The following is a 13,223-nucleotide window of genomic DNA, read 5'->3' as shown; positions in this document are numbered from 1 at the left end:
TAGCAATTACGAAAATGCAAATCAAAACTACAATGAAATACTACCTCACACCTGTTACAGTGGCTATTATCAACAAGACAAGCAATAACAAGTGTTGGAGAGGTTGTGGAGAAAAGGGAACCCTCATTCACTGCTGATGGGAACGTAGACTGGCACACCCACTATGGAAAGCAGTCTGGCAATTCCTCAAAAAATTAAGAATAGAGCTACCATACGACCCAGCAATCCCTCTCCTGCGTATATACCTAAAGAACTCAAAAACATGTATTCACAAAGGTATATGCACCCCTATGTTCACTGCAGCATTATTCACAGTGGCCAAGACATGGGAACAACCAAAGTGTCCTGCAATAGAGGACTGGATAAAGAAGCTGTGGTGCATGTACACAATGGAATACTACTCAGCCGTGAGAAAGGATGAAATACTGCCATTTGCAACAACATGGATTGATCTTGAGAATATTATGCTAAGTGAAATAAGTCAGTCAGAAAAAGCTAAGAACCATACGATTTTACTCATATGTGGGATATAAAACTGAAACTCGCGGACATAAACAGCAGTGTGGTAGTTGCCAGAGGGAAAGGGGTGAGAGGTGAAGGGGGTCCTAATATATGGTGATGGGAGAAGATTTGACTTTGGGTGGTAGGCACACAGTGTGATATACAGATCTTGTAACATAGAAATCCACACTGAAACCCATATTATATTAACCAATGTCACCCAATAAATTTAATAAAAAAAGAACCCCATTAATGCACCTTAATAAAAAATCTGGTGATGGCTAATATAAAGATCTTCCCAGATCTTCACAAATTAGTATAGATTTAAGGAACCTTTTCCTATTCCTATTATCGAAGAGTGCTATTAAAAAATATTCCCTACTTTCACAAATCCCAGGAAAAAACATATTTTTAGAATAAAATATCATTAATTTCCCTACACAATTAAATGGCTTTATTAGAACTATTCACAAGTAACTTTAGGTTTGATTCTCTCCACAAGTAGCTCCTTCCTCTAATTTTTCCTGTTGTTCCACCCCGCCCCCCCAACATCCTTCCCCATTCAATATTATTTACGTATATGAGAATGTAATCTGCAAGTCTTTCTGAATGGATGTCAATGCTACCCAAACATGATATGGACAATCTTCTAAAGTGTGTTCATGGTGAGATATGATGTGCTGCCAATTACCAGCCACTTCATAATCTCACCTATGGAACTGGGCACCACCCACTTCTCACTGTCCTGAATCCACCACGACCATGCTACCCTTCTCAGCACAGCCTCTGGACCGAGTCAAGTCCAACTGTCCCCCAAGTCTAGGTTACTTCTTTCTACTTAAACTCTCTATCCCCCTTCCCCCATCTCTCAGACCACCTAAAATCCTCATGATTACAAACTATCTCATAGTCTTCTCTGAACTGTTTCAATATATGTCTTCTTTTCCCCACAATTTGTTTTTCCTCCACAATTTTTAACATGCTTAAAAGCGAGGGTAACTTTCATATCCTTCATATAGAAGTTCCTGACAATAAAAACAAGGCTGAATCCAGCACAGGTACTCAACAAATACTAATTCATTCAAGACTTTGCTGAAGATATTGCTTTCTTCCTGAATGTGATGGAAGAGAGAATATAAGAATAGCCAACTCAAATGAAGATCACATTTAAGTTCTGCATAATCATTAGCACTGGCTAACCCACTAATTTCTTTTCTTTTCCTCCTCCTTGTGACTTCTGTTTTCCACTAGAGCCAGCTAATACGTCTTCCTTTTTTAAAATCATGGAGATATGTCTGTCACAAACAGAGAATTGCTTTAGGAAGGGAAGAAAATGAGTAACAATTTCTTATACCGAATGATCCTCATTCAACCAAAAAGAGAAAAGAAAAACCTTCTATTAACACAAACAATGTAAATCAGAGATGGAGTGGAGATAATTTTTTTCTAGAGGTTTTGTGCCTGTTACTCCTAAAATTATGTACACAGGTGGGCATCTATGTTACAAGAGTCAAAAGTGAGTCTGCGGCAGGATACTAACATGGTCTCCAAGTACCTCTTCCCTGACTGCTCACTGATTGCAAGGATAAAATAGAACAGTAATTATACAATGAAGTCACCTTGACTGGGTGGTCAAATTAGCATCACCAATGAGGCCCAGATTAACACTGTGCCTCCAAATATGATACCCTGAGAAGAACACAACATCACCTGTGCAGTATCTCCTAAAATGCAGAAACTCAATCTAATCATGAAGAAATATGAGTGACTTTTGTTCCACAAAATAAGGGGCTCCCATTTAAAAAAGAAAAGAAAAAGGAGGGCCATATTCTTCAAAATCCTAAGGTCATAAAAAGCAAAGAAAGGTTTTAGAAATGTTCCAGAATAAGGTACACTATAGATATCCGACAACTGCCTGAGTCTAGACTGACTACTACACTGGAGAGGAAAAACCCACTATGAATAACATTAGATCAACCTAAATATTTGGAATATGGGTGGTAGATTAGATAAATGTTTTATCTTTGTAAATTTATAAAGTTGACAACTGTGGTTATTTAAGACAAAATCCCTTTTCTTAGAAAACATACACTGAAATGTTTAGCAATAAGGGACTATGATATATGAAACTTACCCTAAAATTTTCAGAAAAAGAAGTATATATGTGAAGAAAGAGACAGAGACAGAGACAGAATAAATAATACTGCAAATGTTGTAAAATGTTAACCATAGGTAAATCTGGGTAAAAGGTTGTAAGTTTTTGTAATCTTTTGTAGAATCTTGTAATTCCCCTCACCCCAAACTTTAATAAGGGTAAAATTATTTCCAAAAAAGCATCTTTAAAAAAATACATGGGGCCCTGGCCAGGTGGCTCAGTTAGTTGGAGTGTCATCCTGTGCACCAAAAAGGTTACAGGTTGGATCCCCAGTCCGGGCGCATACGAGAGGCAACTGATCCATGTTTCTCCCTCACATCGATGTTTCTCTCTCTCTCCCTTCCTCTCTCTAAAATGAATAAAAACATATCCTTAGGTTAGGCTTAAAAAAAAAAAAAAAAAAAAAGCGGGCCTGTACAGAACCACAAGTGGCATGTCTGGAAAGGAGCTTGATGAAATGGGCCCAGGGCAGCTTCAAAGAACAGACTTCCTGATATTCCACTATTGGGTAATTCCATGACACCTCCACCCAGGGAGGAGGCAGTGCAGCGATTCCATCTAAGGACCACACCAGTAACAATAATAGAGTAGTAGAGTAACAGTACCAGCTATCATTTAGGTGTTCTCAGCTGTGAAACCAATCCCAATTTACAGAAAGTGAAGGTGAAGTTTAGAGAAGTTACCCATAGTCAGCAAGACTTTGAGATGTAACTGAAACAACATAATTCCAAGTCGCTGAGCTTAACAATGAAACCATACGCTCTGGAAGCATAGCTTTTTCAACTGCAGTTGTCTTCCTCCTTACTTAACACAGATACTTAGCTAGTTAAGAGTATGAAACTGCTTTTTACTACAGTACCTGTTCAGCCACCTCAGGGGACATAAATCAGTTTGTATAGCAATTAGCCATCCTAAACCCATCCACTGAGAAGGGATGATGAAGTAGGTGGTACCTGTTTCACTCTTGAGTCACCAGCCCAAATCTACCTCTCCATGACTGTTTCTTTGAGACCTCCTAGGCTCATCTCTAGCTTTATGTCAAAACTGGTTTAGAAGGCAACCCAATGTAACTCTACTCTTACTCTGTCCACAGATATCCCCACGTTTCACTTTGCTAGATTCTTTTAATCTTCCTAGGCATTTTCCAAATCATTGTTGTTGAATTTCAAGTTTGTTCTAGTTTATTTGCAGCTGGCCAGTTCATAGGCTTCTTTCCTGGCTCTAAAATTCACACTGACTGGTCCTGCCTCCAGTTTCTGACACATAGCAGGCTCCCTATGGATCTTAGTTGCTGTCACCTGACTCAGCAAGACTGACACAAAAAAATTTTGACAATTTAATGGAAACAGCCAACTCTTACCTTTAATGGAAGGTGACATATAATAGATAAACAGGAAAACTAAAGAGGGTAAAAGTATAAAAAATTTGAAAAACAGATCTTGCACCCATCTGCCTAGGGAATGTTCTACCCCATGATAAATCTTTATAGAATATGGAGGCCACTATTCTGTGGCAGAACATTGCATGCAGCTATGCTGAATCCAAGAGCAGCCTTACCTCACACACCGGAGATGTCTCCAGCTGCATCTGACCACTGTAGGTATGAGGGGGGAAAAGATGTAAAGTGGAATTTAAAGCACACATATTTTGATGTAAAAAGAGAAAACATTCAGTTTTAAAAGAGTTCAACATACTTTAGTGCAGAATCTTGTAATTCTAAGGCTTCTGCTGATTCCTTAGGATAAAGGTTTACCACACTTCTCTCTGTAATATCCGTGCTTAATCTAAAGAGTAGAGGAAAGAAGATGTTAGCAATTTATTAAAATTTTAATAAATCCTACTGCTTTTGGTCATATTTAGTTTAAAATTTTAATATATTAAAAAGTTATGTTTACTGTTAGGATTAAGTAAGAATAGTTTATGGTAGAAATTTCAAACTACATGGTATTTTCCTAAGATGTGCCATAATTTAATATAATTTTCTGACTGCTACTGGTATCACAATTCAACTTATTTGCAATATAACAGTAATTTCTGATAGTCATAATATTCATAGGTAGTACACAATAAATTTTATTCTAGAATTTAATTAATTTACAGAAGCAAGCAAAGTTGCTAAGGATACTATATTATGTTATATAGGGTCCTTTGTTTTAAAAGGAAGATCTCTCTGATACACACTAACATCCTTATTAAAAAAAATAATTCATAAGCAATTTCATATGCATTTTTATTTTTGAAAAAGTTCTTAGCTTCCGAATTTCTGCAATTTTAAAACCAGGAATTTCTGTAAGTTATATAAAGGTTACAAAGCTATCTTAAAAGGTAGGAATGAGTTCATATTATACATACCTATTAAAAATGTTATAAAATCAACAATCAGAAATCCTTAAGAGAAGAAGCCAAGGTAAAGGCAAAATAGAATAACTTACAAAAGTCTCAATCTATGAAATATGAGATAAAGAAAATATCCAATGTGGATGTAAAGTTTTTATTACTAATAGTCCCAAGCAACTGGAAATAAACAACCTCTTGAAGTGTCCTCTTTTTATAAGCAACAAATACAGGACTGGATCACAGAAGCACTATTATAAAGTTAGAAGATATTATAATTATTACATAAGGTATTATAATAATAATTTCAGGATGAACAAAGATCTAAAGCAGCCAAAGTAGTGGATTATTTCAGGGAGGAAATAAAATCCATATAACACTTTACAACATAATATAATTTTAAAATATCAGCCCATAAAGATGCAAATCATTTATCACTTGGAAGGTTGCTTGGAGGTGTTTTCTTCCACAGTTCGGCAAACACCCACCATTCCCACTTGCTTATTAACATCTTTGGCAATTCATTGCTTCAGACATTTCCAAACTGGAGAGGAAGAATCTTGAGATTCTCAGTTCATCCCACTCCTCATGAAGGATGGCAAAACTGAGGCCCAGAGCAGGGAGTCACTCCCTCCAGGTCACTCAGGTCTTACTCCTGGGTCCCAGTCCCATATTCCCATGCCACTGCTATTTTCACTGCTCTTTTTTGCTTTGGGGCCCATATACTAATCAGTTTAGAATTTATCATAAAAACTCATTGGGAGAGTGATACAAGATGTAAAAGGCAGAAGTATTAAAACAATATAAAATTTGAGCCCAACTGTGGCCTTCTCTGTCATGTCTTGTCTTCAAGGCTATGTCTTGGACTCACATTTCATTCCCATCAATTTGCTTGCCCTTGAACCACACCCTCTTCTACAGCTTCTGTTACTTCAGTACCTTGTTTAAATGACTTTCCAATCTAACTCTCTAAGTCCCAGAACTAAACATCTAGCAGCTGAATGTATATCACCACACTGCCACTTTGGATACTATTCAGCATGTCCTAAGCTGACCCCAACATCCTCTTCAAACTACTGTCCCTCCTGATTCCCCATCTCAGACAGAGATAACACAAGCTCAGGTCTAAAACACTTTGGACTGTTCCCTCTCAGCCTTCTCACCACCCACTTCATATAATCATCAAAGAACTACAATAGTACCTACCACTGAATATCTATAATATACAAAAGTATTAAAAAATATTTAGGAACACCTACAGAAATATCTCCATCATAATATATTTCCTTCCAGTTTTAACTTTTTTCTTAGCTTCTTACGCATTTGAAACCTAATTCTATTTATATAATTGGGATCAAACTTTATGCATTTCATATACTTTTTAACATTAGCATTACATAATGAGCATTCTAAATATACTGGAAACTTTAAAAAACATTTTATTGACTACATTATATTCCACCTTATTAATGACCAAAATCTATTTCCTTTTTTCCAAGTATTTACTATTAAAAACACCCCCCCAATCTTGGTTCATATCCTTTTGTCCATTAGGATAAGTTTTTAGAATTCTTTTAAATAAATGGTTTCTATCTTTTTTAGACCACAACTGCATTACCTTCTCACTAGTAGCTTATATACTATTTCAATTCCTCACAACTCTAAAAGGTAAGTACTTGTAACACACACACAAGCTCTTTTGCCCCTGTTTCCTACACTTACTAACCACCTTTTCATAAATTCCCAGAGCCCAGCCGAAATCAGTGTGGTGTGATTTCCACATTGACCACATCACAAGACCACATTATCTTCATATTTAAATTCCTAGGACCCTTGAAAAGTTTACCAGGGATAAGCTTTGGATCTATTTCTCTGGTGACAAGGCAGTTATTACCTGATATCAGGAATACTGTCTTACTGAAAAATATTTTGTCAATGGGAATTTCATTATCCTTAACTAAGCAACCATAAAAATGAATCTAATGTATGTAGTAGTGCCTGTTATTGACAGTGGCCAATTCAATTAAAAATTACCTTGTAACCCAAATCTTTAGAAATATATTATTTAGTTAACATATTTTTAGTTAACTTATGCCAAGTATTACCATCAAATAAACATGGTAGTACTTGGCATAACCATTCTTCCCTTTTTGGAAAATCTTCTTGTAGTTCTATAAATCAGATATTACCATATTTCTGTTTTCTAGTAATTATACCAAAAATTCCCATTTGAAGAGTGAATTCCTCAGGAAGAATGAATAAATTTAACTAAAGGGTGGAGAAAAGGGAGAACTGGTCTCAATCCCTCCAGAAGTTTGACTCTTAATATGGATCTTGGGAAAACAGGCAGTTAAAATGACTTCCCTGTCAGTGGTTAGATGGAGTCATATTGTGTATATAATGATATAAAGTGAGATAATGTACTCCCATGAATTAGTATACATTATTTGCAAACGAAGCCTGGGCCAAAGAAAGACATGCATACCTGTTGGGATCTTGTAGCAAATCTACTGCTTCTCTCAGCTGTTCAATCATCGCTATAGCCATGTCCTCGTCTTTAGATGAACTTATTCCGCAGCATGAAACCAGGCATGAGAATGAAAACAATCACAGAACATGAATATCATCTAGGTTCTTAGGAGCAAAATTATAAAAATCCATCTAATATATAAAAAATGATTTTGACAACTTCAACATTACAATGAAGACCTGTCAGAACCCTGTGGGATAGGTTGCCAGAATATCGTGGAAAAAGCTCCTGGATAGGGGAAGCCCGGCTCTGCTTTGTGTAAAGCAACTCACACAAAGTCTCAATGCCTGTCAGCCTCCACCTGCTCACGTGTACAATCTGGGCAATGGGCCACTGGGGGTGGTTCTCACACTACTTTCCTGAGCCCCAGGAAGATCCACAGTGGAGCTCGGCTGGGGCAGGTCTGCACTACTTCCAGACCTTCCAACTCCAGTTCAACCAGTGTGGCTCAGTTTTATAGCTTTCATACAATATGGGATTTCAGTGTGGGAGAGTGGTTCTCAGTCTAAGCTCTATATGCAGCAAAATCATCTGCAGCACTTAAAAAACAAAAGCCAGGCCTGATAGTCCCAAGAAGGTCTGACTGGGGTTTGGGCATTTTATTAAACTGTACAGATGATCCCGATTTATAGGCAAGGTTGAGAACAATACATATAAGATTAAGATGGGGTTTTCAAAGCTTTAAATAGTTTTTAAAACTCTTTCCCTAGAATTCTATGAATCTATAATCAAGTTAGGCTTCCTTGCCATCATAGAAATATATCCAATGAATGCTGGATGGTGATTTGAAAGGAACTTTTTAATGCTTTTAAAGGGTAAGAGAGATTTGAGCATGGTTACTCCTTTCCACTACAGAAGATAAGTAGAGAGATTTTTTTAACAGTGTGGTAAATCTTCTAGATGGGGAAAAACCCCATAAGGTATGATGGAAGGCCCAGGCCTACATGCCACATCATGGAAAACAAAATCCTATGAACCAAAATTCTACTCTATGACACATGGTCCAAACTCAGTTCCCCAGGAAATGGTCCACTGGCTGATACAGATCACTCATGCACTCCCCCATAAAGCCTGCCAAGTGAAACAACAGAAGAGAAGGGATATCCTCCTGCTGTGAGATTCCCTGGGTTCAACAGGGCCCTCTGTAACCCTGCGGCAAATTAATCAATCATTTTGTGTCTCAGTTTTGTCATCTGTGAAATGGGAAACAACAATTTGAACTTATAGGATTGATGTAAAAGTGAAATGGGTTACTACCTGTGAAGTACTTAGGATAGAGCCTGACATGTGGCATTTAATAAATGCTAGCTATTACAATTATTAGACTTAGGGTCAGGGCATTAGAGGCACATGATTTTCCCAAATCTTGAAACTGAAGAGCCTGGGTAAAGGGGGACCAGGACTGCTTTAGGTCCAGTTGTCGGCTCCTTCACACAAATGGAAGCTAGATTCTTCACTTTAGAAATCCTATCTAGTTGCCTGAATCATATTTCTACCTCAGTCTCAAATCTGATAAAACTTGGGGCCAAGGAAGAGGTATGACCTTGCACAGTACTGCCCTAATACTGTGACAATAGCATCAGGCAGAGGGAAACTGGCTACTTCTTATCAATATCTTTGGGTAAGAATATCAGCTTGCCCAAAGAAAAGCAAACCAGAATTTTATCATGACAGGGCTTCCATTCTGCTTAAACTATGAACTTTACAGGATAGTGGCTCATAACCAGGCCTCGGTACTCACATTCCCTCGGGCTGCCAGTGTGTGTCCTCTTCTATCCGTAACAGTTCCTCACAGTCCTCTGTCCTAGCCTGTGGACAGAACACATGGGTTTTCTGATAGTCTCTGGCCATCAGTAGTCAACAGTCAAACCCTACCCCAGCCCATGTCCATGGCAGCACTACTCACAATATCCGAAGGTGAAAACAACCCAAGTGTCCATCAATGAATGAATGGACAAACAAAATGTGGTCAGTGCATACAGTGGAATATCATTCAGCCTTAGAAAGGAACGGAATCCTGACACACACCTGCTACAATGTGGAGGAATCTTCAGAACATTGTGCTAAGTGAAATAAGTCCGGCACAAAGAGACATACTATATGATTCCCCTTTTATGAGGTACCTAAAATAGCCAAATTTATAAAGATAGAAAGTGGAATGGTAGTTGCCAGGGCTGGGGAAGGGGAAGAATTGGGGAGATAGTGTTTAATGGATAAAGAGTTTCAGTTTTACAAGATGAAAAGAGTTCTAGAGAATGGATAGTGGTGATGGCCACACAATGACATGAATGTACTTAACACCATTGAATTTTACACTTAAAAAATGGCTAGGATGGTAAGTTTTATGTTATATTTATTTTACCATAATTTCTGTCAAAAATTTAAAACTTAATTCCTTACTGCCCTCTTAGCACCTCCTGATGTCCAAAGATTCTTCTATTGGGCTTGTCAGTCACATGAGAATGCATTCTGGCATTTGTGAGAGAAGGGTGTGTGTGTATTTGGGTAAAAAAGAATGTATAAAATACTTAAGAACAGAAAATGCCTCAAATGACATCTAATTGGTTTCATGTATGCAACATCCAGATTTCACTGAAATCCCCTCCCATTATTTTCCCAAAGAACATCGGTGGGAGTATTGGAAAGGTGATTCCATCGTTGGAACTTCCACATGCTTCTTTCTACTTTCTTTTCTGACACAGAGGAATGTTGCTTTCAGTCAGCCAACAGCTAGAATAGAAGCCACCCTGAACGAGTGTACATTTCCCTGGAAAGGAAGGAACAACAGCCCCAAGGACTATTTTCTCTTTCAAGGTTCTGACACATCATTAACTAACTCAGTCCCAGCCAATTTTCCAGATGTGTCACTGAGAACAAGTCTTTTTCCAAAGAGGTGGCTTGCCACCTGATGCCAGTCTCTGGCTTGAAAAATACTCAGACATTTTCTATATTGATTTTACTTTTAGTGCATAATAAAGTCAACATGTAAATTCCTGTGCCACACTATCCAAATGATATTAAAATTCATGGGAGAAAATATACTACCAGGCATGACTGAGAAAATGTGTTCATATCTCTTCTTGTTGGGCTTCAACTACAGGAGCCATGGGTGTTTCCTTCTAATTTTCAGTTTCATAATAAAAAGTAGCCAATAGTATGAAACACTGGTTTTCTTTCAGTATGCAAAATAGGGCTTAATGGGTTCCTTTTGCCAAGTTAGACAGTTACATAGTTGATCTTACTCAATAAAATTTACTTGTAACCCCAAAATCAATACTTGTGGTGCTCTGAGTATTCGCAGACACACCTAGAGTGGTGAAAAATCTCAGTGCCTCACATGTCCCAGCTGACGATGAACAAGGAGACACTCTGCCTTCTTGTTTCAGCTCTCACAATGTAAACAAATGTCCTGTTCAGTCTATTTAGTGTCATTTTCACATTTTTGTACTTTTTTGGGGTGATTTCACTGTTTACAATACCCCCAAGAATGGTGCTGAAGTGAGGTCTCATGTTCCTAAGCACAAGAAGGATGTGATGTCCCATAACAGAAAAACGTGTTAGACAAGCTTCATTTAGGTATGAGTTAGTGGTGTGGGCCACAAGTTCAATGTTAATGAAGCAACAAAACATATAAATAAAGTATCTTTAAATAGAAACACACATAAATACAATAAAACACAATAAGGTTATGTAATGACCATTTGACAGGGAACCTAACCCTGCATTTACACTTTGGAGAAATGGCTCAGTATTTGATAATTCAGTGTTTGAGGCAACTTTATACAACAGAACTACTGCAAATAATGAGGATCAACTGTAGTTACAAAAACAAAAGATGCTAGTTCAGTGAAGGAGGGAGAACAGGATTAAATAAAACACAGAACTCTGACTCCTCCAGGACTGAGTGGTCGGCACACTGTCGGCTGTCAAGCACACTCTCACAGGCTCTTAAAGTGATGCAACTCAAGGCTAAAAGAGGCCTGGTTTTCAATGTGGGCCTTTTCACTGTAGATTTAGGTTTTATTTTATTATTAGCGTTCTTCATTCAACTTTCCAAGAGAGGCCTCTTGAAGGAGTGGACATCTAGGAAACATTTGCAGAGTAGGTTCCCCTGTTAAATCCTCTAGACTCTACCCACAGGCTCCATTCTGTAGAGCAGCCATTTCCACAAAGCCCTTTGCTTCCTAAAATCTCTGAATCTAGGGAAATCTGCTTTTCTGAAACAATATGCTTTATTTTACTAATTGCTTTTATTGTTTTCCTTCAGGGTTTCCACCTTTACTTTAGGTTCTCACTCAAGATGAACTCTTCATGAACTAAAGATGAAAGCCCAATTTTTTATATTTTGTGACAGGCTTATCGCAGAGCTGACAGACAGGGGTCAAATCTGGGAGAGCCTTGTGAAAGCCACTGGCCTCAGAGCAATGTCATTAGATTTGTACTTTAGGAGAATGGCTCGTAGCAGAACATAAAGTGAGTATGTGTGTGCACACAGGCATGTGCATGCAGAGGGTAGGATGTTGGGTAAGAAGTTGGGGTGGAAGAGACTTCTGCAGACATCAAAATTAGAAATGTAAAATCCACTAAAGCAATTTCAGTGCAGGTAGAGGGCAGAAACACCTCCCTGAAACTACAATGGTTTGGAGTGGTCTTTCCAAAAAGGGAAGACATTCATTTCCAGATCCTGAAAGTCTCCATTTTTCTCTTTATACTGTGGACATACTCCCAAGAAAAGCATTTATCTACAATACATTTAAGAGAATGCGGAACTTGTCTAGTTTAGCTTTTACTGAATGGTAAACTCTGATGTTTAACTGATACGATGCACTGAGCAGTGGAAAGCTAAGTAATTTCTGAATACAAGAGAAAATCATACACATATGCCGACAAATGGAAAGGTATGTAAGGGAGGAACTGGTTCTAATGTCAGAAAATAAATATGCTGAGGCTCTGGTGGGATAGCTCAGTTGGTTAGAACGTCGTCCCGATATGCCAAGGTCGGAGGTTCAATTCCTGGTCACATATGAGAATCAACCAATGAATGCATAAGTAGAACAACAAATCGATGTTTCTGTCTCTCCCTCCTCTCTCTGTTTCTTTCTCTCCCTCTCTCTGTCTCTCCACCTCTCTCTTTCTACAATCAATAAATTAAAAAAAGAAAAAGAAAGATATGCTGAGCTCTGAGAAGATGTTATAAAGGCCTGAGTAAGGTGTCAGTAAGTTGACATTTAAGGTGATGGATTGGTAACCTTGAACTAAACAGAAGTAAATAAATAAATAAATTAGTTGATCTTCAACTTGCCTTATTATAGTTTATAAATTCTGAATCGAGAGCATCTGTTCCATGGGTAAATTGGTCTCTTTCTTCTCCTGAGTTGTCACTGTCACCCACAAGGGAAGGCTCTGATTGAAATTCCTGATGAAATTCCCCTATTAGAAAAATATAGAGACAGGTAGAAAGCATGATTTCACAAACAGATGAACAAAGCACAGAGTACCCTGAAATGTATCATCTAATTATTTCAATCTTCTCTCTTACCCCTTAAGGAGGTGTATGAATGACCTAAGTTTTCTCTTCCCTGAATAATGTAAGGAAAAGAAGACAAGAGGCAGAAGAAAAGTAAAAAACACTGAAAGCCCCAAACTCAACTTAAAAGTCAAAGGCCTCTATATGGCTTAGTTCCTCATGAAAAAAATGAAGTT

At 37.9% G+C, this 13,223-nt stretch overlaps 1 protein-coding gene across 1 annotated transcript in view; it reads right to left on the bottom strand.

Annotated features, from left to right (window-relative positions):
* The window catches only part of LRCH1 (leucine rich repeats and calponin homology domain containing 1), a 185,926-nt gene that overhangs the window by 33,531 nt on the left and 139,172 nt on the right, over nt 1–13,223 (bottom strand). Inside the window, exons 9-13 of the mRNA XM_087814361.1 lie at nt 12,823–12,950; nt 9,262–9,329; nt 7,476–7,556; nt 4,351–4,440; nt 4,214–4,250 (exon numbers count right to left, since the gene is read on the bottom strand). Of these exons, the coding sequence (XP_087670487.1) occupies nt 4,214–4,250; nt 4,351–4,440; nt 7,476–7,556; nt 9,262–9,329; nt 12,823–12,950 (404 nt within the window). The remainder of the gene's footprint in view (nt 1–4,213; nt 4,251–4,350; nt 4,441–7,475; nt 7,557–9,261; nt 9,330–12,822; nt 12,951–13,223) is intronic.

This window comes from Miniopterus natalensis, chromosome 2 (assembly GCF_054644295.1).
Source record: "Miniopterus natalensis isolate mMinNat1 chromosome 2, mMinNat1.hap1, whole genome shotgun sequence".
Lineage (NCBI taxonomy): Eukaryota > Metazoa > Chordata > Mammalia > Chiroptera > Miniopteridae > Miniopterus > Miniopterus natalensis.
The sequence above is the reverse complement of the archived record's forward strand: the minus strand, read 5'-3'. Positions and strand labels throughout refer to the sequence as shown.